At 45.5% G+C, this 27,078-nt stretch overlaps 1 protein-coding gene across 19 annotated transcripts in view; it reads left to right on the top strand.

Annotated features, from left to right (window-relative positions):
• The first annotated feature begins 4,618 nt into the window (after window positions 1-4,618).
• scrib.L (scribbled planar cell polarity protein L homeolog) overlaps window positions 4,619-27,078 on the top strand; it is a 55,662-nt gene continuing 33,202 nt past the window's right edge. For 5 of the 19 annotated variants that reach the window (XM_041566747.1, XM_041566740.1, XM_041566736.1 and 2 more), the window contains exons 1-16: window positions 4,622-5,307; window positions 6,135-6,329; window positions 15,824-15,941; window positions 16,426-16,504; window positions 17,257-17,346; window positions 17,726-17,782; window positions 19,357-19,420; window positions 19,754-19,828; window positions 20,063-20,207; window positions 20,551-20,669; window positions 20,936-21,135; window positions 22,393-22,559; window positions 22,799-22,923; window positions 24,004-24,123; window positions 24,396-24,575; window positions 25,942-26,286. In XM_041566747.1, coding sequence (XP_041422681.1) covers window positions 6,171-6,329; window positions 15,824-15,941; window positions 16,426-16,504; window positions 17,257-17,346; window positions 17,726-17,782; window positions 19,357-19,420; window positions 19,754-19,828; window positions 20,063-20,207; window positions 20,551-20,669; window positions 20,936-21,135; window positions 22,393-22,559; window positions 22,799-22,923; window positions 24,004-24,123; window positions 24,396-24,575; window positions 25,942-26,286 — 2,043 coding nt within the window. In that variant the 5' untranslated portion in view covers window positions 4,622-5,307; window positions 6,135-6,170. Of the gene's footprint in view, window positions 5,308-6,134; window positions 6,330-15,823; window positions 15,942-16,425; window positions 16,505-17,256; window positions 17,347-17,725; window positions 17,783-19,356; window positions 19,421-19,753; window positions 19,829-20,062; window positions 20,208-20,550; window positions 20,670-20,935; window positions 21,136-22,392; window positions 22,560-22,798; window positions 22,924-24,003; window positions 24,124-24,395; window positions 24,576-25,941; window positions 26,287-27,078 lie in introns of all 19 variants that reach the window. The other 14 variants (XM_041566745.1, XM_041566738.1, XM_041566743.1 and 11 more) reach the window with 8 other exon arrangements.

Genomic DNA, 27,078 nt, shown 5'->3' with positions numbered 1-27,078 from the left:
CAGACTCGGAGGACAAACCTACATCAACCACTAACCCAAAGGTATTGAAAAGATTACTCAGGGAAATGATGCAGACACTGGAAATGAAGGATGAGATAGTAGCACTGTTTAAAGCTGATAGATTATTGGGCGTTCAAAAGAAATCCAAACTAGACTCCAACTCCAAGTTCCAACCAGAGAGGCGTATAGCCCTCACCCAAAGATTTTTTAAAACCTACCCTGTACCAGAGGACCACCAAAAGAAATGGGACAAAGCTCCTTACACATACCTATCCTATCATTCCCCGAATCCTGCAAATTTCTACGCTTCACCATAGGCGACCACCACTACCATTTTACAGTTAGGACTCTACTGCGCCACGTGTTTTTAACAAAACCCTAACTCCAATCATAGCCTACCTTAGACTGTTGGGGATACAAACCCTACCTTACCTAGACGACTTACTGATCACAGCATCTTCAGCGGCTCAAGCAGCCGGATACAACTATATGTGCCTTCAGGTACTGACCCAACACGGGTGGCTGATAAATTACTGCAAGAGTGCACTACATTCAAGCCAGACCATGTGCTTTCTGGATCTCAACTTCAACTCTCGGAAACAAAAAGTGTTCTTGCCACAGGACAAGATAGACAAACTAATACGGACAACCCAAAAGTTCCAAGCCTCGCAGACAGTTTCAGCAGAAGACTACTGAGATTCATGGTGTCGACTCTAGAAGCGATCTAGTTCTCCAGGTTTCATCTTCGACCACTCCAGAAAAATTTTCTGGACCAGTGGAACAAGAGCCACAAGGACCAACAACAAATCCTAATCCTATCGCACACAACCAGACAAAATCTAATGTGGATGGTCCCAGACAGTCTCAACAAGTGCAGGAGCTGGGCCTCCACCCACTGGGAGGTGGTAACCACCGATGCCAGCCTCAGAGGCTGGGGAGCAGTTTATAGCAATCATACACTACAGGGCAGGTGGGAACCAGGAGAGAACAAACTGCCCGTCAATGTCCTGGAACTCAGGGCAGTCGGCTGGTTGAATGATCCCATTCGGTCAGAGTACAATGCAACAACGCTACAGCAGTGGCATGTGTCAACAAGCATGGAGGCACGTGCAACAAATTGGCCATGCAGTAAGTCACAAGGATCCTAAGATGGGCAGAGCAGACAGTACCCAATCCGTGTTCATCCCAGGAGTACAGAACTGGGAGGCAGACTATCTGAGCAGAATGACCAGGGAGAGTGGTCACTAAATGATGGTGTCATTTGGGACACAGATGTGGCACCCCAGAGATAGTCATGTTCACCTCAAAACACAATACCAAACTTTCAGTCTACTGTTCCAAGAAAAAAAGGACCCATGGGGCCACATTTGTGGACGCCTTAGTCCCTAAAATTTCAGGGTGGTATATCTAAACCGTGGCGATTGCCTCTCCGGCCCTATTTGCTCACTCAGAGACCTTTCAGCCACCCCAGCTTGCCTCTTCTTCGTTTGACGGTGTGGCTTGTGAGACCGGGTGGTGGACACAACAGGGGTACTGACAGAATGCCATAGACATCCTATTAGAAGCATGCAAGCAGTCCACATCTACAGTGTACCACAAGGTGTGGAAGAAGTTCCAACAACACGGTCTCCACTGGAAGGGTAAATCCCCACGGCCAGTAATTGAATTCCTCGCGGAAGGCTACCACAAGGGCTTAGCCCCCCGTACCCTGAAGACACAGGCGTGAGTCATGACTACCTTAACCCACACATGTTGGGCAGACAGAACTGAAATCCAACAAATTTGTAGGGGTGTAGCCAGGCCCCCCCCCCCCCCCCCCGCCGAAGCAGCTTCTCCCAACCTGGGACCTACTGATGGTCCTGACTGCTTTGCAGAAACCTCCTTTGGAACCACTGGAGTCATGTGATGTTCGGTGGCTGTCAGTTACCTGCCGTTCAGACAAGGCTACGGTAATTAGGACTGTCCCCGGCTTTCTGCCCAAAGTAGTGTTGGAATTCCACATTAACCAGGACATTATATTACCATTCCTTTTGCCCGCAACTGGCACACGAGCGAGAGAAATGACTACGTTCCGACGTTTCCTATGTGGTTACACGTAAAGGGCTAGCCATATTGAAAAGAACGATTGCTCGCTGGTTGGTACAAACTATCAACGTTGCCCACGACTACCAACAAAAGGCCAGACTATTGGCAGTAAAAGCCCATTCTATGAGGGCACCTCAGAAAATGGCAACGGCCGAGCAGATCTGCAAAGCAGCCACTTGGGCTTCACCAAATTCTTTCAAGAAGTTTTTCCAAGTTATGTTTTTGCTTTACAAGCGGCCACGTGTGGTCGAGGTTAGCACAGTGACTGAGCATTTAGGCTATTCAGCCGAGAGTTAGACCCACCCTGATAGAGGGAAAAGTCTTGAACGTCCCCATACGTCTGCACTGGCAGGAGGGCCCACTGTCCCACCCAGGCTGATTTTAGTATCTTCTGTCACTATCATCTCTATCTGTGTCTCTTCCTTCTATCCACAATGTCTCCACCCACTGAGCTTTCCAAATGAACTGAGGAGAGGAGGTGGAGCCAGTCCAGATATACAGGAGGAGGAGCCAAGAATGAACAGTTTCTGTCCTGCCTCCAGAGCTGAAGGATGACAAAACCCTAATGTCTGCACTGACAGTTTGGTCCTACCTAAAAGGATTTCCAGTGAGTCCAAAATCTCCCTATTTACATGAAGCAGGTTTTGCATATGAGCTGTTTTATGCAATATCTTTCTACAGAGACCTACATTCTTCAGGGGGTATAGTTTTCCTTTAATGAGTTATTCTCTTTGGTGCAGCAATTATCCGCCTCATGCACAAATGATTGTTTGGGTTATTGGGATACTTCTCCTTTAAAGTTCCACACAGAAGCAAAACAGACTCCTCATAGGCCTTGTCTTCTCAATTATTAATATCAACGAGACTTTCCTTCATCAATATTTCATCTATTTATTATAGAGCCGGAGTGTGAGTCACATGTTCCCATGTCTCTGCCTCTATGTGACTCCCAGCAGCCCAAACAGCTCTCACGTGTAGCACCTTGTGTGACTTGTCTCTCATATCCTATAGTAGAGTGCTGGGCCCATGTAGCTTTATGTCTCCTAATATACATTTGTAATACTCAGCCTGCAGCCTTGTGCCTTTATATGGTCACAGAACAACCCCTCGGTGACTTCTAATATCCTTATCATTTACAGTAGGGGGTACATTATCCCTTATAATACATGAGTGATACTCAGAGTTCCCTGTATAACTCAGCCTGCAGCCTTGTGCCTTTATATGGTCACAGAACAACCCCTCAGTGACTTCTAATATCCTTATCATTTACAGTAGGGGGTACATTATCCCTTATAATACATGAGTGACACTCAGAGTTCCCTGTATAACTCAGCCTGCAGCCTTGTGCCTTTATATGGTCACAGAACAACCTCTCAGTGACTTCTAATATCCTTATCATTTACAGTAGGGGGTACATAATCCCTTATAATACATGAGTGATACTCAGAGTTCCCTGTATAACTCAGCCTGCAGCCTTGTGCCTTTATATGGTCACAGAACAACCCCTCAGTGACTTCTAATATCCTTATCATTTACAGTAGGGGGTACATTATCCCTTATAATACATGAGTGATACTCAGAGTTCCCTGTATAACTCAGCCTGCAGCCTTGTGCCTTTATATGGTCACAGAACAACCCCTCAGTGACTTCTAATATCCTTATCATTTACAGTAGGGGGTACATTATCCCTTATAATACATGAGTGATACTCAGAGTTCCCTGTGTAACTCAGCCTGCAGCCTTGTGCCTTTATATGGTCACAGAACAACCCCTCAGTGACTTCTAATATCCTTATCATTTACAGTAGGGGGTACATTATCCCTTATAATACATGAGTGATACTCAGAGTTCCCTGTATAACTCAGCCTGCAGCCTTGTGTCTTTATATGGTCACAGAACAACCCCTCAGTGACTTCTAATATCCTTATCATTTACAGTAGGGGGTACATTATCCCTTATAATACATGAGTGATACTCAGAGTTCCCTGTATAACTCAGCCTGCAGCCTTGTGCCTTTATATGGTCACAGAACAACCCCTCAGTGACTTCTAATATCCTTATCATTTACAGTAGGGGGTACATTATCCCTTATAATACATGAGTGATACTCAGAGTTCCCTGTATAATAAAGGGGTTGTTCACCTTTAAGTTAACTGATGTCGAGAGGAATATTCTGAGACAATTTGCAATTGTTTTTTATTTGTGGTGTTTGAGTTATTTGGTTTTTATTCAGCAGCTCTCCAGTTTGTAATTTCATCTGGTTGCTAGGGTCCAAATTCCCCGAGCAACCATGCACTGATGTGAATAAGAGACTGGAATATGAATAGGAGAGGCCTGAATAGATGAGGAATACAAAGAAACAATAAGAATACATTTGTAGCCTTACAGAGTATTTGTGTTTATTAGATGGGGTCAGTGACCCCCATTTGAAAGCTGAAAGAGTGAGAAGAAGAGGAATAATAAAGTATGAGAAATAAAGAAGAGATATAAAAGAGAACAAGTAAAGGCTTCTGACCATTCATACAAAGCTGTGTGTCCCTGGGAGTTGAGTCTGTGTCACTTACACTCAGCAGGGCATTGTGGGAGGAGTCATAGTTATGTCTCCTGGCTTCTTCCAGTCATATCTCGGACTCGCTGGCAGGATTCGTAGAGTTCGACAGCAAGGCATTCTGGGATATGTTGTTCTTCTCCCTCTTTCCCGCTTTGTATTGCTATCGCCTAGCACTCGCTTTCCCAGCATTCCATTGTAAAGGAGCAAGGCATTGTGGGATACGTAGTGCCTCTCTCCTTTTGTTCTATTTGTGGATGGGGCAAGTACGACTCGCATTCCCGAAGTTCCGCCGATCCGCAGCGAGGCATTGTGGGATACGTAGTTCCACCAACTTTTACTCGATTTGTATTGTAGTCAGGTACGACTCGCATTCCCAAGGTTCCGCCGGTTTGGAGCGATGCATTGTGGGATACGTAGTTTAGGGATCTTTTCTCTCGTCTTGAGTCTCTAGTGGACCGGACTAGTTTTCCCGGCATGCATCAGTTAAGGCCGAACTAGAGCCTGCGCCTCTCGCGTCCCGCGGGCTGGGAGCTTGGGCGTCTGTGAGGCGGTGAGAGCGGGAGAAAGAGAGAGAGGCCGGGACGGACCTTGTAGTGGGAAACCGGAGAGGAGACTGGCGGCGGCGGGACGTTACTTCCTGTTGTGTCTCTTCAGTTCCACGAACCCACCGAGTAAGAGCGGATTTCCCTCCTCCTCCGCCCTAAATCCCTCCGCCTGGACTTATTGACTCCCAGCTCCTGCCTCACTTATCACTTCTCATTTACTTTTATTTCTACATTTAATTCTATATTTAATTCTACATTTAATTCTACATTTATTTCTACATTTATTCCTACATTTATTTCTACATTTATTTCTACATTTAATTCTACATTTAATTCTACATTTATTTCTACATTTATTTCTACATTTAATTCTACATTTATTTCTATATTTAGTTCTACATTTAATTCTACATTTATTCCTACATTTAGTTCTATATTTGATATATTTATAGATATATTTATAGATATAGTACCAGTGTATCACAGACACAGGCTCACACTCACTTATATATTTATCTCTATCCCTCTCTCAGTTATAATATACTTATATATTTATATATACTCCTCCCCTCACTTATATATTTATCTCTCTACTCCTCCCCTACTTATATACTTATATATCTATAATCTATATATCCCTCACTCACTTATATACTTATATATCTATATAACCCCCTCCCCTCACTTCTAAATACCCCAGATGTATCTGCCCCCTTTACCTGTACTCCCTAAATACCCCACATATTCCTCCCCCTCCCACCCTAAATACCCCTCTCTATTTTGAATGACCCCCCTCTTGCTAGTTGCCCCAGTCCATCAGTTTGTGGGTGTCTCTTGCTCATTCCCAGGCCTCCTGCCCCCGTGTGTTAGAGCTCGGGGCAATGATTTCTGTGCATGTGACAGTTGCTGCAGGAATGAGAGCGTCACTAAGTCTTTGCCCTAATGCCCCACAGTTGCCCCGAGGCAGTTGGCAGTTGGGAGCCGGCGCCATGTTGAAGTGCATCCCCCTGTGGCGGTGCAATCGGCACGTGGAGTCGGTGGATAAGCGTCACTGTTCGCTACACTCGGTGCCAGACGAGATTTATCGCTACAGTCGCAGCCTGGAGGAGCTTCTATTGGACGCCAACCAACTGCGGGAGCTGCCCAAGGTAAGTGTCTCTCCTGCGGAGCTGCCATGTGGCTTCCCACTAACACTTTGTGCTAACGTCTCTGGCCCTGTTGGGACTCTCACAACTATGTGCCGGGCTACACATGGCTACTCTCTCTTTGTTTTGCCCAAATTAACCCCCCCCCCCCCCGCTGGTTAATTGTAAAGGGAAATTGTGCATTTGAATGAACTGTCAGTACAATGTGGACAATATTCTATTAACATTTGCAGTTGGTCTTTATCCTTCGGCTTTTCAGTGAAGTAACTTATTTTTGTCTGTAGCTGCCCAGTGTGGGTATTCATCTAGTTGCTAGGCTCACTGCTCTTAGCAACCAGGATTCCTGTAGTACACGCCTGTATACTGGCACGGGCTGCTGGGAGATGTAGTTGCATCTGATTTAACTTCACTGTCTGGCAGTTGAATAACATTATTGGCACCCAGGATACATGTGACCCGCACTCTCCTTACGTGTCATACGCTGCTGCTTGTGCCCTGCTGGGGTGCTGGGTATGTGGGTGACTGGGGCGGAGAACTGACACCCTGTAAAATAACACAGGAGACTTAATGAGGCGTTTGCCTAACGAGCCACTTCCTTGTTTGTGTTGGAAACAGAAACCTCTGGCTTGTCCCCCAGTCTGTGTATTGGGACTGTAGTGTGGCCCCCAGTCTGTGTATTGGGACTGTAGTGTGGCCCCCAGTCTGTGTATTGGGACTGTAGTGTGGCCCCCAGTCTGTGTATTGGGACTGTAGTGTGGCCCCCAGTCTGTGTATTGGGACTGTAGTGTGGCCCCCAGTCTGTGTATTGGGACTGATGGGGATACTTTGCTTTTCAGAGCAGTTTGTGGCTGGTGGGTTGGGGCCCCACAGACTGGCAGTTGCTAATTACCTGCCGGCTGTTGCTAATGTTCCGGGTGGAATTCACTGCATTCCTTATTAACCCTTTGTCTAACAGAATCACTTCGGCTCTTTGGAAGCCACTTGGTTGCTATGGTTTGGGGTCGGCTGTTCCTTTGGGGGTCACAGACTGTTCTTTCCAGGATATATCGCTGCTCTGCCGGGCCCACGATTCCTGGGAATTCCTGCTGCTGTGCTGCCTGTGCTCCGTTATTTGTCTCTGATTGTCTCACCCCCCTTTATACTGCCCCCTCAAATATTCCTTTATCTGCTATAGGTCACCCCTGTAAATAGGCAGCACTGTGAGTTCCCATTGTAAAGTGTCAGCTCTGTGGGCAGGAGTCTTGTGTTTATTGTCTTTTCATTGTATTGCACTTATAGCATAATACCCCCCCCCCTCCTGTGCAGAGACTGTTGGCAGTTTGGGGAGCAGCACAGCTATTGGTAGCCCCCTATTGGCTATTGGTAGCCCCCTATTGGCTATTGGTAGCCCCCTATTGGCTATTGGTAGCCCCCTATTGGCTATTGGTAGCCCCCTATTGGCTATTGGTAGCCCCCTATTGGCTATTGGTAGCCCCCTATTGGCTATTGGTAGCCCCCTATTGGCTATTGGTAGCTCCTATGTGACTGGCAGCTACAGGGGGTTCTGTTTTTATGCAGCAAAACTTGCTTGTAATTCATTAATAATAATAGTAATAATAGAAATAGTAATGATAACAGTAATAATAATAGTAATAATAGAAATAGTAATAACAGTAATAATAATACTAGTGATAACAGTAATAATAATACTAGTGATAATAATAATAATACTAGTAGTAATAACAACACTAGGCTTGTGCTTAGGGGTGAGTGGGAGAGGAAGAGGAAGGAGTTGGGGTGCAACATGTTCCTGACGTGTGACTGGTTGGGGGGGTCAGTGCTGTTCTTATAGTATTTATCATATGAATGAGCCCCCAACCCCCCAGGGTCTGTATTTTGGGACTGATCTCCTCATTGTCCCATAGAGCAAAGGGCTGATTATTATTCCCCCCCCCCAGCCAGAACCAAGTTCCTTAACGGGGGTGTCCCCCTCCCAACACTTGTTCACTTCAGTTTCTTCAGAAATAAAGACTTTTCCAATGACTTTCTACTTGTCTGATATTGAAGTGTAACGTTCAGTGTTTCCCCTTCTTTTAGTCTTTCTACAGCAGCTCCAGGAGGGGTCAGCGACCCTGTAACTAAATTGATCCATTTACTTGATCCATTTCTTGTGTTTGTCCCTGCCCAGCAAAATCCCTCATTAAAGGGGAGGTTCATCTGTAAGTTAACTCTTAGTAAGTCATAGAATGGCCAATTTTAAGCAACGTGTCAGTTGGTCTTCATTATCTATTTTTTATAGTTTTTTAATTATTTCCCTTCTTCTTCTGACTGTTTTCTTTCCAGCTTTCAACTGCGGGTCACTGACCCCATCTAGAAAACAAATGCTCTGTAAGGCTACAAATGTATTGTTATTGTTACTTTTTATTCCTCATCTTTCTATTCAGGCCTCTCCTATTCATATTCCAGACTCTTATTCACATCAGTGCATGGTTGCTAGGGGAATTTGGACCCTAGCAACCAGATGGCTGAAATTACAAACTGGAGAGCTGCTGAATAAAAAGCTAAATAAGTCAAAAACCACAAGTAATAAAAAATGAAAACCAATTGCAAATTGTCTCAAAATATCCCTCTCTACATCCTACTAACAGTTAATTTAAAGGGAACAACCCCTTTAAAGGCAACTGTTAGACTTGATACAATAGTTGCACTTATTCCCCATAGATCCTACTGAGAAATGGATCAACTAAACTAAACTAAATGTATCCACTAATAGTAGCAACTAATTGTATCGACTAATTGTAACAACTAAATGGATCAACTAAATTGCCGCAACTAAATGCCACAACCAAATGCCGCAACCAAATGCCGCAAAATTGTACCTGCACCTGAATTACTGAGCTGTCAGACTCAAACACACAAGAACATTCAACTTTACACTTAGATTTTGGGAAAACAGTAAAAACGAAAAGTCTTATTTCTGGTGAACAGACTGAATAAAGTGTTTGGAATGTGAACTGCTCCTTTAAAGGGCTCGTTCCCCTTCCAACACTTTTATCAGTTGCTTTCAGATTGTTCCCCAGAAATAAAGATTTTTCTAGTTGTTTTTCATCTTTTGTTGTATTGAAGTGTAAAGTGTAATGTTGGTGAGTGTGAGTGTGAGTGGGGCAGCTGAGTGATCCAGGCGCAGGATCCAATTGGCTGATCCATGAAGGTGATCCGAGTTGATGCGCAAAAACACAGGCGTGAAATGAGATGCGAGAGAAATCAGGTAAGTGATAGAAATGTCGGATGAATTCGTATGATCTGCGTCTGCCAGTCGTGTTGCGTTGGATGAACGCTGCGTCTGCATCTGACGTTTGTGTCACTTCCCTTATTTCTGTCGCATTTCACTTGACGCCTGTGTTTTTGCGCATTGCGTCGGATGGCACAGAAAACGCCCGTGTAGTCGTAGCCTTAGTTGTTCCGTTTGTCGTATGTTTGGGGAATACGACTATTGTATCTGCCTCTAATGACACTCAGGGCTTGTGATTTAATCAGCCTGGGACCCCCTACGTGTCCTACATCATCTCCCCCCCCCCCAGTGCAACTGCAGCTTTGTTACATAGTGTCACATGCTGGGGAATAGGGACCCGTCTTTATATTGCCCCCCCATATACACACCACTCCCCCACAACTCATTTATATACCCTCCCTCCCCCGGGTACAGTCTTTCTAGGCAAGTGATGGGGGGTCCCTCCTTACTATTTGCCTCCCATTGCTGCCCCCCAATGCTTTCTTGCTGTGGCCCCCAGACAGCTGCATGAACTGAAGTCAAAAGGGAAAGTACTTGTGTCTCATTGGGCAGATGTGTGGGACCCTCATACTAAACTGTTGCCCCCACTCACCTTCCCAACGTTGCTGAACTACACCCTGACATGGAATTACACTGCCCCCGACTATTACTGACCCCTCTTATTAGCTTTGTGTTGCCTTTATCACTGCTGTACCCCCAGCTCCACCCGCCCCTCACTAATATCAGAGGACCACGGATGGGGGGTTTGAATTAAAGGAACAGTTCAGTGTAAAAATAAAAACTGGGTAAATAAATAGGCAGTGCAAAATAAAAAATATATCTAATATAGTTAGTTAGGCAAAAATGTAATGTATAAAGGCTGGAGTGACTGGATGTGTAACATAATAGCCAGAACACTACTTCCTGCTTTTCAGCTCTCTTGGTTTCCCCACTGATTGGTTACCAGGCAGTAACCAATCAGAGACCTGAGGGGAGGCACATAACTGTTGCTTTTGAATCTGAGCTGAATGCTGAGGATCAATTCCAAACTCACTGAACAGTTATGTCCCATGTGGCCCCCCTTATAGTCACTGACTAACTCAGAGTTAGAGAGCTGAAAAGCAGGAAGTAGTGTTCTGGCTATTATGTTACACATCCACTCACTCCAGCCTTTATACATTACATTTTTGGCTAACTAACTATATTAGATACATTATTTATTTTGCACAGCCTGTCTATTTACACAGTTTTATTTTTATACTAAAAAAAAATTGTGGTACCGTGTTAGCCAGTAGCAAAAATATCAAACAAATACAAAACGTATTGTAGAAGTGATACCTATATTGGCTAACAATAAAAAAAATAGATTGCAAGCTTTCGGAGCACCAAGGCCCCTTCATCAGGCAAAATAGAAATGAAAGGCAGAAAGGCACAGCTTATATTCTATTAGTTTAGTGACAGGGATTCATGGGCAATAAATTAGGAAGTTACAGATAGAGATCAAATGTAGAGATAATACAATGAATTTGGGTGGGGTGTAAATAGTCCGGGGGTCTGGATTCAGTCAGGTCACACAGTGTCACATGAAACCTGCCCCTAAATGAATGTGATAAATAAGTCCAGACATTTGAATTCATCAATCTTCCTTTCCTGTTCAGTTTTAAAGTTCCCTTTTAGAATTCAGACCTGCAGGTCCTGGAGACTGGGATTTTGACTGTACAAACGTTGTATCACATGATTTGCTGTTGATTTTATTTGCTGTTGATTTTATGTGATGGTTCATCTGCACAAGGGGCCATAGAGTGAGGGGAACACGTCAAATCCCTGGGTCTGAAATAAGCCTGAAAGAGACTAGAATTGTGACTGTGAGGGGAGTGTGTGGGGCAGCGAGGGTTACAGGGGGGCAGCGAGAGTGGCACAATGGCCTGACGTTGGCCTGACGTTGGCCTGACGTTGGCCTGACGTTGGCCTGACGTTGGACTGATGTTGGCCTGACGTTGGCCTGACGTTGGCCTGACGTTGGCCTGATGTTGGCCTGACGTTGGCCTGACGTTGGCCTGACGTTGGCCTGACGTTGGCCTGATGTTGGGCTGTTCCACTGGGGAGAGAAGATCAGCGGTGCAGAGGGGCACCACCAATAGTACTGCATGTCTGTCCCTATAGACCAGGGATCCCCAACGTTTTGAAGCCATGAGCAACATTCAGAAGTAAAATGATTTGAGGAGCAACACAAGCATGAAAAGTGTTCCTGGGGTGCCAAATAAGTGCTGTGATTGGCCATTAAGTAGCCCCTATGTGAATTGTCAACCTACACTGAGGCTCTGTTTGGCACCTGATTTTTATACAACTAAAACTTGCCTCCAAGTCTGGAATTCAATAATAATCACCTGCTTTGAGGCCACTGAGAGCAACATCCAAGGGGTTGGTGAGTATGTTACTCACGAGCTACTGGTTGGGCATCACTGGATATAGACTGTCTACCACTCATATATTTATATAGTGCCAATCACATGCACTCACTGTAATATACACACGACCCATCTCTCTCATATATATATACAGGTATATGTGACTCAGGGCCCCTCTCTCTAGTAACATAGTAAATAAGGTTGAAAAAAGACACACGTCCATTGAGTTCAACCTTTTTTAATGTCCTGTTTGAGTGATGGAGACCAAAACTGTAGGGCATATTCTAGATGGGGCCTTACCAGTGCTCTATACAGTGGGACCCCCTCCTCCCGTGACTCTCTGCCCCATTTAATACAAGTCAAGACCTTATTTGCCCTTGATGCTGCTGACTGGCATTACTTGCTACAGACAAGTTTATTATCTACAAGGACTCCAAGCTCCGTCTCCATTATGGATTTGCCTAGTGCAGTCCCATTAAGGGTATAAGTGGATATTGTTACATCCCAGGTGCAGGACTTTACATTTATCAACATTGAATCTCATTTGCCACTTAGCTGCCCAGATTGCCAGTTAGTCAAGATCCTGTTGCAAGTGCCACATCCTGGATGGAATGAATTGCCATTTGGTTAGCATATACATGTGACTCAGTCTCCATATTGGGCTGTGATACTCGTTACTGTTGTACAGAGGATGTATAATAATCCCACATACACACAGACTTGGGGCAGAATTCAACTGAAAGCCCCAGAGCCGTGGGTAAATGAGGGGCCACACACTGGGGCCCCTGTATTTCTAAAGTGTCCCACTTGTAGGCGGAGCTGTAACGCAGGCATGTGATTGGTGCTGTGCCAGCAGTTGGGGTAGATAAAGATCCAGAGCTGCGGCTCAGTGTGTGACCCGGTGAGCAGCTGATATTTACACTATATGGAATGTTCCGGCACATTCCGGGCCCCTTTGCCTGAGAGCGGATCACAATAGCAGGATATGAAGAATAATTCCCAGCCATTGTCTGCTTCCTCCCCCGGGCAACTCTCTGGCCCCATTGTGGCTACTGCATGTGCCACTGCTGCCCATTGTGTGTGTGGCTGATGCCAGTCTTGCCAGTCATTGCTCCTCTCACTCGTGCCACTGTGCCAGTCTGCTCGGAGGTGTAACAGGGGGGGCTCATTCAGCAGACGGGTGGGCCCGTGAGTGTATGTGAAATAAAGTGCAGCACCTGGGGGAGGAGCTTGACATAGTAATCCTTTATCTTTTCCTGAACTTCAACTCCCAGCAGCACCTTATTGTCTCCTATTGGGCAGTTGGGTCACTGACTACTGTTCAGTTCCATGTGTCTGCCAATCAGCTCCTACGATTTACCATTGCCCATTAACCCCCCAATTGTGCTGAGCTGTGGGCGTAACTGCTGCCCGGGGGGGGGGGGTGCAGTGCCAGCCAGCACTTGTGGGTAGGATCCTGGTACAGGTAGTTGTAGTTCAGCAACTCCTCCATTTGCAGCTTTTATTTCAGTTGCTGTGGTGCCAGTGAGAACAGGTTGCTGCTGTATGAGCCCCAGTCACATGATTGCCGAGGGCACTGCCCATGGAACTCACCCGTCCTGTTCTGCCAGTCTCTTATTTGCTTTCTGTATATAGAGCAGTGCAGCCTGCAGCACCCACCTGCACCCACTGCTGAGTACATAAGCCAAGCTCTGTGTGTGTGTGTGTGTATATATATATATAATACAGCACCCACTGCTCCCCCCCGGCTGGGTACATAAGACAAGATATATAGTGAATAAAGTACCCCCTCTTGTAAAATATAAGGATATTATAAGTTACTGAGGAGTTTCATGACCATATAAAAGTACGAGCCCGAAGGCCGAGTTATACAGGTCATGGAACTCCGAGGTGACTTCTAATATCCTTATATTTTACAACTGGGGGTACTTTATTTATTATAATACACACATTTCATTGAGTCATGTGACAGAAATGACATCACAACTCACCGTTTATAACTGATGACATCAGAACTCATCGTTTATAAGGATATAATTTACAAGATATTCATGGCTTTTGTGTATTATATATATATATATTGCAGAGATCTGACCAATCAGCTGTTGGCATCACTAGCTGTGAATAGGGGGCTGTAAGTGGGCAGCTTTGCAGTTGGTCTCATTGGGGAATGTACAAGTTGATCGAGTCAGGGATTGGCCTCAGTATCAAGTCTTTGGGCCCCTGGCACTGGTTCTATTGGGGCCACGGCTGTTTGTGTTCCCCAGAGATTTTACTGAATGTTTTCCTCACCCTCAGGGAATCCTGGAACACCAGTTTAACCCCTCCCTGCCCCCAGGCCATGCAGTTAACCTGTTCCCTGTTGTGTGTCATAGTGAGTGAGGAGACCAGTCGTGGGGTAACACTAATGCCCCCCATAAGTTTACTGTTCATTTCCCTGTCTGTGACAGTGCCAGTTTAACCCCCATAATATCAGCTTTGTACCCACCTATCTGCCCATGTGCCATAAAAATGAAGATGTCTCTTTCCATATCTTGTTACATAATTTGGATTGCTGTGTGCAGGCTTTACTTATCCTTTAATTGGTATAATTGTCTTTATATTCTGTTTGTTTGACTGATACACTCTGTTATTTATCTGAGCCTCTCCCTATGGGGTATCAGCCCCCCTGCAGCTTACACTGGGGGCACACTTTATTATTATTCTTTTATTCCATTATTATTATTGTTATTTTCTATTCATTTGCATCCTGTCTCACATTAGCAACATTCCCTACAAATGATCTTATAAATATGTCTCTGGGAATGTAAGCAGCAGTCGTGTCCTGCTTTATGGCAGCTGAGATTCTAGCTATCTGTATAACAGAGCATTCTGTCCCAGTGGCTGCACAGATCCTATCTGATCCCCATTGTAAGCAGCAGTCCTGTCCTGCTTTATGGCAGCTGAGATTCTAGCTATCTGTATAACAGAGCATTCTGTCCCAGTGGCTGCACAGATCCTATCTGATCCCCATTGTAAGCAGCAGTCCTGTCCTGCTTTATGGCAGCTGAGATTCTAGCTATCTGTATAACAGAACATTCTGTCCCAGTGGCTGCACAGATCCTATCTGATCCCCATTGTAAGCAGCAGTCCTGTCCTGCTTTATGGCAGCTGAGATTCTAGCTATCTGTATAACAGAACATTCTGTCCCAGTGGCTGCACAGATCCTATCTGATCCCCATTGTAAGCAGCAGTCCTGTCCTGCTTTATGGCAGCTGAGATTCTAGCTATCTGTATAACAGAACATTCTGTCCCAGTGGCTGCACAGATCCTATCTGATCCCCATTGTAAGCAGCAGTCGTGTCCTGCTTTATGGCAGCTGAGATTCTAGCTATCTGTATAACCTCCCTGCTACCTGTTTGCCTATTTGCTCAGTGTATGTGAGCCCCACACTAATGGAAGCAAAGGTTTGGGCCCTAGCCCTGTACCTCTGCTCTGTACCCCTGTACCTCTTTCTCTTGTGCCATAATAAGGGGGGGGGGCTGGTAGCACTAAATGAAATAAAGGGATTTTCAATGAGAGAGCATGGCATGTGTTAGCAGTTTACTTGTCCTTTAATATGCACTTCTTGTTGTGGTGGGCACCGGCAGTAGGTGGGACAGACTAATTAGAAGTCATTAGTGATGAATCCTGTGTAACAACTCAGAGTTGTGTGAGGGGCAACTCAGGCACTTCCCTGTAGGACTAGTTGTGATTGGATAGTAATATTAACCCTGTCTGTACATATTATGTAAGAGAAGTAACAGTATTTTCTTCTCTCTCTCATCTCCTCTCCCCCTATCTGTGCCCCTGGGCTCCAGCCTTTCTTTCGGCTTCTGAATTTGAGAAAACTGGGCCTGAGCGACAATGAGATCCAGCGCTTGCCCCCCGAGGTGGCCAACTTCATGCAACTGGTGGAGCTGGACATTAGCCGCAACGGTGAGCCGCCATATTGTCTCCTCATTATCACTTGTGTATTACTTATGAATTACTTATGGATTACTTATGGATTAGTTATGGATTAGTTATATATTAGTTATGGATTAGTTATGGATTAGTTATGGATTAGTTATGGATTAGTTATGGATTAGTTATGGATTAGTTATGGATTAGTTATGTATTACTTATGTATTACTTATGTATTAGTTATGTATTAGTTATATATTAGTTATATATTAGTTATGTATTAGTTATGTATTAGTTATGTATTAGTTATGTATTAGTTATGTATTAGTTATATATTAGTTTTATATTAGTTTTATATTAGTTTTATATTAGTTATATATTAGTTATGTATTAGTTATGTATTAGTTATGTATTAGTTATGAGTGATACCAGATCTATATTAGTTACATATCACTTTCTGCTCTATTCTGCCTCCTCTCTGTACTCGAGTCACTTGTCCCTGTGTTTCCTGTTCCAGACATTCCTGAGATTCCGGAAAGCATCAAGTTCTGCAAATCCCTGGAGATTGCTGATTTCAGTGGGAACCCCCTTTCCAGGTAATGATCTTCACTGCTCCCCCTCGTTCCCACCTCATGTCTTTTTACCCTCCAGATTGATTCTTTAACCTCTTCAATACCATGGTTTATTATTATTACTATTATTATCTGGCTCTAAACATGATAAATCAGCTGCCCCCATATGAACTATAAACTTAGTGGCCACATTATAGACTGTATAAAACTAAACTGAAGTTCCAGTACAGTCGGGAGCTGCTACAATCAGTCAGTCGTACCCCCTGTTTGTACCCCACTAAGGAAGAAACATAAAAAGAGCATAAGAGCAGTGGTGCAAGTGTGAGAAAAGAAACGTGTGTGTGTATATGTGAAAGTAACTGCACTCACACACACATCAATAAACTCAATATCCCACAACATGTCATTGTGTTACTCAGGATCAGCACTGACACTGGATACAGCAATTACTGCTGGGACTCCAGGGACAGACACTTTGGGGTATTTGTGGTGTAATTGGGGAAATTGGGGGATGTAAGTGCTGCAGGAGTAGGTACCACTGTGAGGAGAGTCCTGGTACAAATATAACACAACTCTTGTAATCACATTATTCCCAGGAGATTATGAGGCTCCGCTCCAGTCCCATCACCCCATTGTATGGCTTTACTGTGAGGAGGGGGGGGCTCCTCAAGTGCTGGAGGGGGAGATCACTGCTGTGAGGGTTACACCACTGTTTGGGGGCTGCAGGGGGTGGAAGGATTTTAGTGGTTCTTCTTCTCACTTTCCCTGTGTTACAGGCTGCCAGATGGCTTCACCCAGCTCCGGAGTCTGGCTCACCTTGCACTCAATGATGTCTCCTTACAGACTTTGCCCAGCGATATTGGAAAGTGAGTGCCCCCCATGCTGCTCTCCTTCCTTTTGCTTGTGAGTGTGTGTGGGAGTGAGTGTGTGTGTGGGAGTGAGTGTGTGTGTGGGAGTGAGTGTGTGTGGGAGTGAGTGTGTGTGGGAGTGAGTGTGTGTGGGAGTGAGTGTGTGTGGGAGTGAGTGTGTGTGTGGGAGTGAGTGTGTGTGTGGGAGTGAGTGTGTGTGGGAGTGAGTGTGTGTGGGAGTGAGTGTGTGTCTGAGTGTGCATGTGTGACTGACTGTGGGTGTGTGTTGGTGTCTGAGTATGTGTGTGTGTGGTTTGGTTGTGGAGTGTGTGTGAGTGTGCATGTTTGTTCATGTGAATACACTCATTGGTCACCCATTGTTTTCCCTTTGTTGCAGCTTGTCAAACTTGATCACATTGGAATTACGGGAAAACCTGCTGAAATCAGTGCCCACGTGAGTCCTCTCTTCCCCCAGCTCCCTGCCGCCCGAACTTCTATCCACTCAACATTGCTCACTCCCCTGTTATTTGCAAAGTGAAGCCTTCTGACATCTGAGGGTATTACAAACAGCTCTGCCTAAATACCAAAAATGACAGTTTTCATTCTCCCATAAGACATCATGGGGGGGAGACATGCTAATCACTCCTCAGAAGCCATGTCCCAAGATGTTGCACTGATGAGATGTAACAAGATGGAAACAAGACTGTAAGGTTGGATATCTGGCTCTGAGCTATTCGGCTGTATCTGTGCTAGAAATGTATCGTTGGACATAAAGGAGTGATTTGCATGTCTCCGCCCATGATGCCTTATGTGCAAATTAAAACATATTTTGGTATTTAGGCAGTGCTGTGTGTATGGCATGAGACAAGTAAATATTTTGTGATTTCAGAAGGCTTCACTTTGCATGTAATTGAACTCTAACCAGGTTCAGTTTTCTATTCCCCTGTTATTGTCTATTTTACCCCTGTTACCCCTTATACCCTCAGCACTGCCCCCTCTACTATCCAACCAGTACCTGATACCTGATCACTACTCGGCCTTTTGGCTAAGATCAACTGTAGTACTGGACCCTTGGCGGGTACCTCTTCTTATGATTCTATATGAGGAAGGAGAAACACTTGGTGTTTGGGCCACTAACATAATGTGTAGTCAGATACGCTTGATCCTCTCGGAATAGGCCCAGAAGTGGAAGCTTGACCAAAACAATGCGCTGTGAGCCCCAAATGCCAGGGGTGCTTGACTCACTTTTTTGGGACTTGCATATTTCACATGCCCTTGTTTAATTTGCTTCATATAACATATCCCAGCTGCTTGGCTAGGAGGGGAAATCTTCTCACCACTACTTTCCTCTTCTTTCTATTTCGGGCCGCCAGCCGGAGCCTTAGCAAGGCAATCAATAGCATTGCACTGCACGCTCCAGCACCTTTTTTGTGCCTGGTTTGAGCACCCTGGATGGGTGTCCCTTTGGCTGGACCCCAGGCCATGACATGCCCTGGGGGAAGCTTCGGCAGAACCCAGGGTAGACGGGACTCCCCCTAGCTTTGGCGAAGGGGAGTCCAAACAGCCCTAAACCCTTTCGGAGGGGCAGTGATGGTGGGCCCACCCCAGTTTCGGCGAAGGGGGACCCACCCGCTCAAGCTGTTCGCAGGCCGAGCCTGGGACACTTGGGCAACGGAGCCCATGCCTTCGGGTAGGAATCGGAAGGGTGATTCAATGTCACTAGTACCTGACACCTCGTTTTCTTCTCCCAGCTCTCTTTACCCTCTGACCAGTGTCTGTGCCACACACAAACATTACTGAAGTCTCTACATGCCCCAAGCAGCTCTATAAATCTCCATTATCCTATAGATCCATGGGACCCGAGCTGTGCCACACACTGGCTGACATGGAGAAACATCTGGGGCGTGTCCATCCTTGATTTAGGGTGTCACTTGTGCTTTGGGAACTGTTCTTAGCATTTCATTCTCCCCCAAACCTCCCATAAGTGTCTCATGGAGTCTCCTCCATCTTCTCCTTCTGTCTCTCTAGGTCTCTCTCATTCCTTGTTAAACTGGAGCAGTTGGATCTGGGAAGCAACGACCTGCAGGTTCTGGTAAGGAAAGTTCTGGGGTCTGTGTTGTTTATGTATCTCTGTGTTACTTTGTATGTGCCTGTGTGTAGTTTTGTTTGTCTGTCTCTGCTTATTGGCTGATTATAATCTCCAAATGACTCGTGTCTCCCCATTGGCTGCTCAGTGGCATTATTTCAGCTTGTCCTCTGCATTCCTTGCACTATTCCTGTATTTGGGGGGCACTTCTCTGGAGCAAGGGGTACATTGGTATAGTTTTGGCTTTTAAGGAAATGTTTTTTTTCTGCTGTCATTCTTTAACTTTGGGATTTAACCCTTTCAACTGGCAGTTTTTCTGATTGACTCTTCTCTCCATAGCCTGACACACTGGGTGCCTTACCAAATCTGCGTGAGCTGTGGCTGGACAGGAACCAGCTCTCTACCTTGCCCTCGGTGAGTTTATGAGTGACACATGTTGGAGGGGACTATGTACTCCAGTAGGTGGTCAGGGGCTGCACATGAGTTTCTCCAGGGCAAGTAACTTTGTACTCCAGGTATCAGAGAATTTAGAATTAACACCAAATAATATTAATGATGGTTCTTAGTGCTGATCCAGTATTTCTCTTGGGACCACAGCAAGTTGAGGGAGGCAGATATATGATTGGGCTCTTGTCTGATGATTTTCAGGAGCTGGGGAATCTGCGGCGATTGGTTTGCTTGGATGTGTCTGAGAATAAACTGGAATATCTCCCGGCAGAGATAAGTGGTCTGATGTCCCTCACGGACCTGCTGCTCTCACAGAACCTGCTCAGCTCCCTTCCCTCCAGCCTTGGTGAGTTGAGGTGTAAAGATGGGATTCTGACTTCTCCTTCCAGCCCACACTTGTCCCTCTCTCCTCATTCCAAGGCCAAGAGCTGCATTGAGCCCAGTCATTTGCACCTGAGACTGAATGGGAGTTCCAGCCTTGCACACACGTCCTCTCTCATTTTTTACTCTTAAGCAGAGCCTGGCACATGTATCTCTCTGTCTCTCATTGTCCCCTCTGTCCCTCCCCATCTCCTCATTCACCAACTTCCACTCATATCCTCATCTGTCTCACTGCTTCATATAATGGACAATTCTGATTCCTCTGTTCTCTCTCCATTTCATGTGCCGATGTTCTCTCTCTGTCTCAGGTCAGCTCAAGCAGCTGTCTATCCTGAAGGTGGATCAGAATCGTCTGAATCAGTTAACGGAGTCTATTGGCGACTGTGAGAACTTGAGTGAGGTTATCCTGACTGAGAACCTGCTGACGGTAATGTGCTCTTGTGGGGCAGCTGTGCGGGGTCCCTGGACTGTGGGGCAGCTTTGTGGGGTCCCTGGCCTGTGGGGAAGTTGTGGGGGGACCCTGGCCTGTGGGGAAGTTGTGGGGGGTCCCTGGCCTGTGGGGCAGGCAAGTAGAGGGTCCGTTTTACCTCTTGATCTTGCTGAAACATTGCACTACTGAGAATTGTATAATGAAATAAGGATTTTGGGGTGCCTTGCATATAACTGCCTCTTTCCTCTGCTGGTCCCTCCCAGGTGCTTCCCAAATCCATTGGGAATCTCACAAAGCTGACAAATCTCAATGTTGATCGGAACAGACTGATTTCCCTTCCATGTGAAATTGGGGGCTGTGCCAGTCTCAACGTGTTGTCCCTCAGAGATAACCAGCTCAGTACTCTCCCCCCTGAACTCGCTGGTGCCACTGAGCTGCATGTGCTGGATGTGGCGGGTAACAGGTAAGTTCTGTGTGTATATGAGCTGTGTGTGTGTATGTGTGTGTGTGTATGAGTTGTGTGTGTGTGTGTATGAGCTGTGTTTGTATGAGCTGTGTGTGTGTATGAGCTGTGTGTGTATGAGCTGTGTGTGTATGAGCTGTGTGTGTATGAGCTGTGTGTGTGTATGAGTTGTGTGTATGTGTTTGTGTATGTATGTATGACCTGTGTGTGTGTGTATGAGCTGTGTGTGTGTGTATGAGCTGTGTTTGTATGAGCTGTGTGTGTATATGAGCTGTGTGTGTGTGCTTGTATGAGCTGTGTGTGTGTGTGTGTATGAGCTGTGTGTGTGTATGAGCTTTGTGTGTGTATATGAGCTGTGTGTGTATATGAGCTCTGTGTGTGTGTGTATGAGCTGTGTGTATGAGGTGTGTGTGTGTATGAGCTGTGTGTGTATATATGAGCTGTGTGTGTGTATATGAGCTGTGTGTGTGTGAGCTGTGTGTGTGTGTGTATATATGAGCTGTGTGTGTATATGAGCTGTGTGTGTATGTGTGTGTATATGAGCTCTGTGTGTGTATGAGCTGTGTTGTGTGTGTGTGTGTGTGTGTGTGTATATGAGCTCTGTGTGTGTGTATGAGCTGTGTGTGTATATGAGCTGTGTGTGTGTATATGAGCTGTGTGTGTGTGAGCTGTGTGTGTGTGTGTATATATGAGCTGTGTGTGTATATGAGCTGTGTGTGTATATGAGCTGTGTGTGTGTGTGTATATGAGCTGTGTGTGTATATGAGCTGTGTGTGTGTGCGTGTATATGAGCTGTGTGTGTGTGTATGAGCTGTGTGTGTGTGTGTGTGTGTGTGAGAGCTGTGTGTGTGTGTGTGAGAGCTGTGTGTGTGTGTGTGTGTGAGCTGTGTGTGTGTGTGTGAGAGCTGTGTGTGTGTATATGAGCTCTGTGTGTGTATGAGCTGTGTTGTGTGTGTGTGTGTGTGTGTGTGTGTGTATATGAGCTCTGTGTGTGTGTATGAGCTGTGTGTGTATGAGCTGTGTTGTGTATATGAGTGCTGTGTGTGTGTGTGTGTGTGTGTGTGTATATGAGCTGTGTGTGTGTATATGAGCTCTGTGTGTGTGTATATGAGCTGTGTGTGTGTGTGTGTATATGAGTGCTGTGTGTGTGTGTATATGAGGTGTGTGTGTATGTGTGTGTATATGAGCAGGTACAGGTTACTGCTTATTGCTGCTCATAGTGTCACGTTGGCTTCATCGTTTCCCTTTTCTCTTCAGGTTGTTAAACCTCCCTTTTGCCTTGACCAACCTCAATCTGAAAGCTCTGTGGCTGGCCGAGAACCAGTCGCAACCCATGCTCAAATTCCAAACAGAAGATGATGAAAAAAGTGGATCTAAGGTGCTAACGTGCTACCTCCTGCCCCAGCAACCTTCTCCTAGTCTGGGTAAGTGTCTGCTAATGTGATGGACTGGAATCTCCCCCGGCTCATTACAGCTCTCTGACCAATCATACGTATGTTTGTGTAACTTGTCACCTTTCATTTTGGGGAGCGAGTTCTTCCAGGACTGATGTATTGCTAGGCTTGTATAGCAGATCTGTGGATAAGAGAACCTCATTCCAATGACTTCTTTTGTCTTTATTTCCCTTCCTCTACTTATAAATGTTTGTACACTCCCTCCATAGAAAACCTGCAGAACAGCGTGGATGAAAGCTGGACAGATGGGAACCTCAATCGGGTCAGTGTCATACAGTTCCAGGAAGACCCTAAAACAGAGGAAGAGGATGATGAAGCTGCTGAAGAAAGAAGGGTGGGTAACAAGCAGATTGCCATCTTGGGACGGACCTTCAACCCAAACCTTAAAGGAGAACTAAACCCTAAAAATACCATATTTGATATAGAGAACCTATTGCACGAGGCTAAATTTTGAGCTTGTCAATAGCAGCAATGATCCAGGACTTCAAACTTGTCACAGGGGGTCACCATCTTGGAAAAAGTGTCTGTGACACTCACATGCTCAGTGGGCTCTGATTGGCTGTTGAGAAGCTAAGCTTAGGGCTCGTCACTAATTATCCAGCAGAAAATGAGCTTCCCTGGCTGTAATATAAGCTGATGCTACAGGTTTGCTGATTATTCAATTCTGATGCTAATTGCACTGGTTTCTGTGCTGCCATGTAGTAATTATGTGTATTAATTACTAATCAGCCTTATATTGTGACATTTCTATGGGAGTGGGTCCCTAAGCTCAGTAAGTGACAGCAGCATACCTCCCAACATTTTGGAAGTAAAAAGAGGGACAAAAAATTTTTTTCCGCACATAGCGCAGCAATTTTTGACCACACCCCTTTCTGTGGCCACACCCTCTAATTACCATGTTTGTTTTACAAAATTTGGCAGGTTATGAAAGTTTGAAAATATTTCTCCTTGTCTAAACTGTGTTTTTGTGTCTCAAAATTGTTACAAAGTATCTTATTTGCACCTGTTAGCTGTTCTGGGCTCTCTGCTAAAAGCCAATTAAGTGAGAAACTTTGTTTCTTTTTCTGGCTGTTCAGTGCAGAGAAAAGAGGGACTTTCCAGTACAAATGAGGGACTGCGGGTTGAGCTGTCAAAAGAGGGACTGTCCCTCCGAAAAAGGGACAGTTGGGAGGTATGACAACAGCACACAGCATGTGCAGTGAATCAGCAGAAAATAAGAGCTACTGGGGCATCTTTGGAGACACAGATCTTTACTGCTAAAGGGCTGTGGTTGCCTTGGGCTGGTACAGAAGCACAAAACATCATGTACAACATTTTTAAATTCTTTAGTTCAGCTTTAGTTCTTCTATTTCTTTCTATATATCTACTGTCGCTTTTCAGATATTCTGCTAATCGGTCCTTTCTCTATCCCCAGGGACTGCAGCGCAGAGCCACCCCTCACCCCAGTGAGCTGAAGGTCATGAAGAAAGCAATGGAAGGACTTAGGGGTGACAGTAGCACCCCCAAAGAGGAGACGGGGTCTCCCAGCAATGAGGTGACTATCAGCTGGTTATGTGGGTCCCGCAGGAATAATTACCTGCTCGGCATAACCCAGTCTGCTGCTGCTGCTTGCCCATGTGGCACACAAAGGGTTACACCCCCGGCTGTATTGCCTTAACCCCCAGTTTCTCTTGCTCAGATGTATAATATTAATATAATATTACTCTTGTGCCACTTACATTTACTGCTCACATTCTCCTCCTTCCATGGATCTCCCTGCTCCAGTTATTGCCCTGCACTAAATCTCGTTTCATGTTCCCTCCTCAGGACAAGCGGCTCAGTGGCCTCTCCAGCCAGAGTGCCGAGTCCCAGCGCAGCGGCAGCACAGTGTCTGTGGGGTTCCAGGAGGAGCAGCAGCTGAACAGACAGACAGAAAGGCTGACAAAGCAAGTGCTGCAGGAAGAGGAAGCAGTGGGGGGTGATGACATGGAGGTGTGGTATACTGAGGTGTGAGGCAAACAAATTGTGTTACCTTATTTACCTTATTCTATGTCCAACCAGTATTATATGCCCAGTTCCTTCCCTTACACTGGCTATGGGCTGTTGTTACTGCACTCTGATTGGCCACAATATATAAACGATCTGGACCAGCCCCAGACTGGCTTTCTGTAAATTCTTGCAGATTAAGGTGCCATAGTCACTATGGCACCTGTGTGGGGAGCTGTTTGGGCTTTTATGGACCAGTCTGGAGCTGGTGTGGCTCATTCAGTTGCTACTTGGGAACTGGTCACTGGCCTGAGATGCCTGAAGTGCCCGACAGCCAGAGGGAACCTATAAAATAAGTACCGAGGAGTGGGGAACTCTCATTTCCACACCAGTTGCTCACATTACTTCTCTAGTGGGCCAGGTTGCCTGCTAGCCGCATATTGTGCCAGTATGTTAGACGGTGCCATATGTTCAACTCTTAAAGGGGATCTTTGGGCAATAGTCCAAATTTAACCAACTCATGTTAGAATAGTGTAAGTAATCTTTATTATTTAAAGGAGAAGGAAAGCTACCAAAGCTGTTTATTACCAATAGATCAGCCACAATAGTGCAAGCTATAACAATATATTTATTCTGCAGAATGCTTTACCATACCTGAGTAATCAGCTCTAGTAGCTCTTTCTGTTTGTTTAGAATAGCAGATGCCATATTAGCTTGGTGTGACATCACTTCCTGCCTGAGTCTCTCCCTGCTCACTCATAGCTCTGGGCTCAGATTACTGCAGGAGGGGAGAGAGGAACAAACTGAGCATGCTCAAGCCCTAGCCCTGGAGGTTTAAGCTGAAAACAGTTAGTCTGATACAGAAGCCCATGAGTACACAATAGAAGGAAAGAAATGTGCTGTTTGACAGAGGACTCAGAGCAGCATTACTTTGAGGGGTTACTGGTGTATTTATATAGACCTTTCTGAAAAGATTACTTACTTTTAGCCTTGCCTTCTCCTTTAATATATTTAGTTCAGATGATATTCCCCATTCAATCTTCTCTCTCTCTCCTCAGGGGGGTCAGCAGGAAACCAAACCTTTACTTTGGCTGTCTGTTCTGCCTCGTTTGAATTTCTGTGATAGGATTGGCTGGCAAGATTCATCCAATCAGATCAATGAGATGCAAATGAAGCTGGAAAGGAAAGGCAGATTCAGTCCTGAACGGTCTTGTTTGTCTTCCTGCTCATCATACAGTGAGGGGAGAGAGTAGCTTGTATGGGGTGTGTCTTCTAATCAAAATAAAGACATATAATTAAGATGCTTTATGAACATCCCCTTTAATGGGCTCCATGTTGGGATTGTCATGCAGTAACCTGAGCTTTTTCTTCTCTCGTTCCCCCGCAGCCGACTGTGCACTTTGCAGACAAGACCACTGTTCTCTGTGATGATGATTATGAGGATTATGATGAAGATCGAGCCTCCCCCGTGGAGAGACGGCTGATTCGTAAGGACACTCCCCATTATAAGAAGCATGCCAAGATCACTAAGCTTCCCAATGATGAGGTGGTGGAGGCCCTTTTGCACGGCTTTAGTCCTAGAAGCCTCTCGGAGGAGGAGGAAGGGGAGAACGGGCCCTTCCCCAGGTTCTCTCTGCCAAATGAAGAGGAAGATGATGAGGTGGCACCAGACAAAGACTGGGAAGCTGCAGGGAGCAGAGACGACAGGTTAAACTCCCAGCAGAATATCAAGGTACCACTTAATCCTTCCACTAATATTAATGATTGGGCACTCCCTGCATGCTATTCATTTATTTGTAATTCAACAATTCCCACCCCCAGTGTCTGTCCACTTGGTTTTGCTCTTCTGTTCGGACCTCCTACAGTAAGTAGCCTGCAGCTGCAACCCGCTAGCCAGCCTTTACGTAATACTATAATCTTAGGCTTCCTTCCCTCCAGATCAGAGTCCTTATAGTTCAGTCTTTCTAATGGTTTGGTCCATTTACTATCCTGTCCCTGATCAGTATAGTTTGGTCCATTTATTCTGGACCTAGTTAGTATCACTCAGGCCACTGCTCGTCCCACACATTTGTGCCAATCGTTCCTTATTCTTCCCTTTGTCACTTACTGGCCCATCAGTGTTTGGCTACAGTTCTCTCTGTCTAGAACCAATCAAGAGCCTTTCTATATCAGTGGCTCCCTGTGCGAGCCCAGTGGCAAGTAGAAGTGAAGCCAAGGGGGGATTCTGGGCTATTCTGCTTCTGCTTTGGCCTCTCCATGGTTGGTTTCTTTATGAGCCGTGCAATTCATGTCACACACAAGTCTTGCCACATTGTCAGTTTGTTTATTCAACACACCAATGGCAACTAAACTACATCTCCCAGTGTCCTACTGTCACTGCCTGTGGGATTGTATCTGGCAGTTGTAGTTCACTGTTGGAACGCTGTCAGTTTCACTCCTTTTGATTTGGTCAATCCTTGTGGGGAGCCTTTGCCACATTGTTGACTCGGGTGCAGTTTGAGGGGCCTCTGATCCTCGCTCTTGT

This window comes from Xenopus laevis, chromosome 6L, assembly GCF_017654675.1.
Source record: "Xenopus laevis strain J_2021 chromosome 6L, Xenopus_laevis_v10.1, whole genome shotgun sequence".
NCBI lineage: Eukaryota > Metazoa > Chordata > Amphibia > Anura > Pipidae > Xenopus > Xenopus laevis.
The sequence above is the reverse complement of the archived record's forward strand: the minus strand, read 5'-3'. Positions and strand labels throughout refer to the sequence as shown.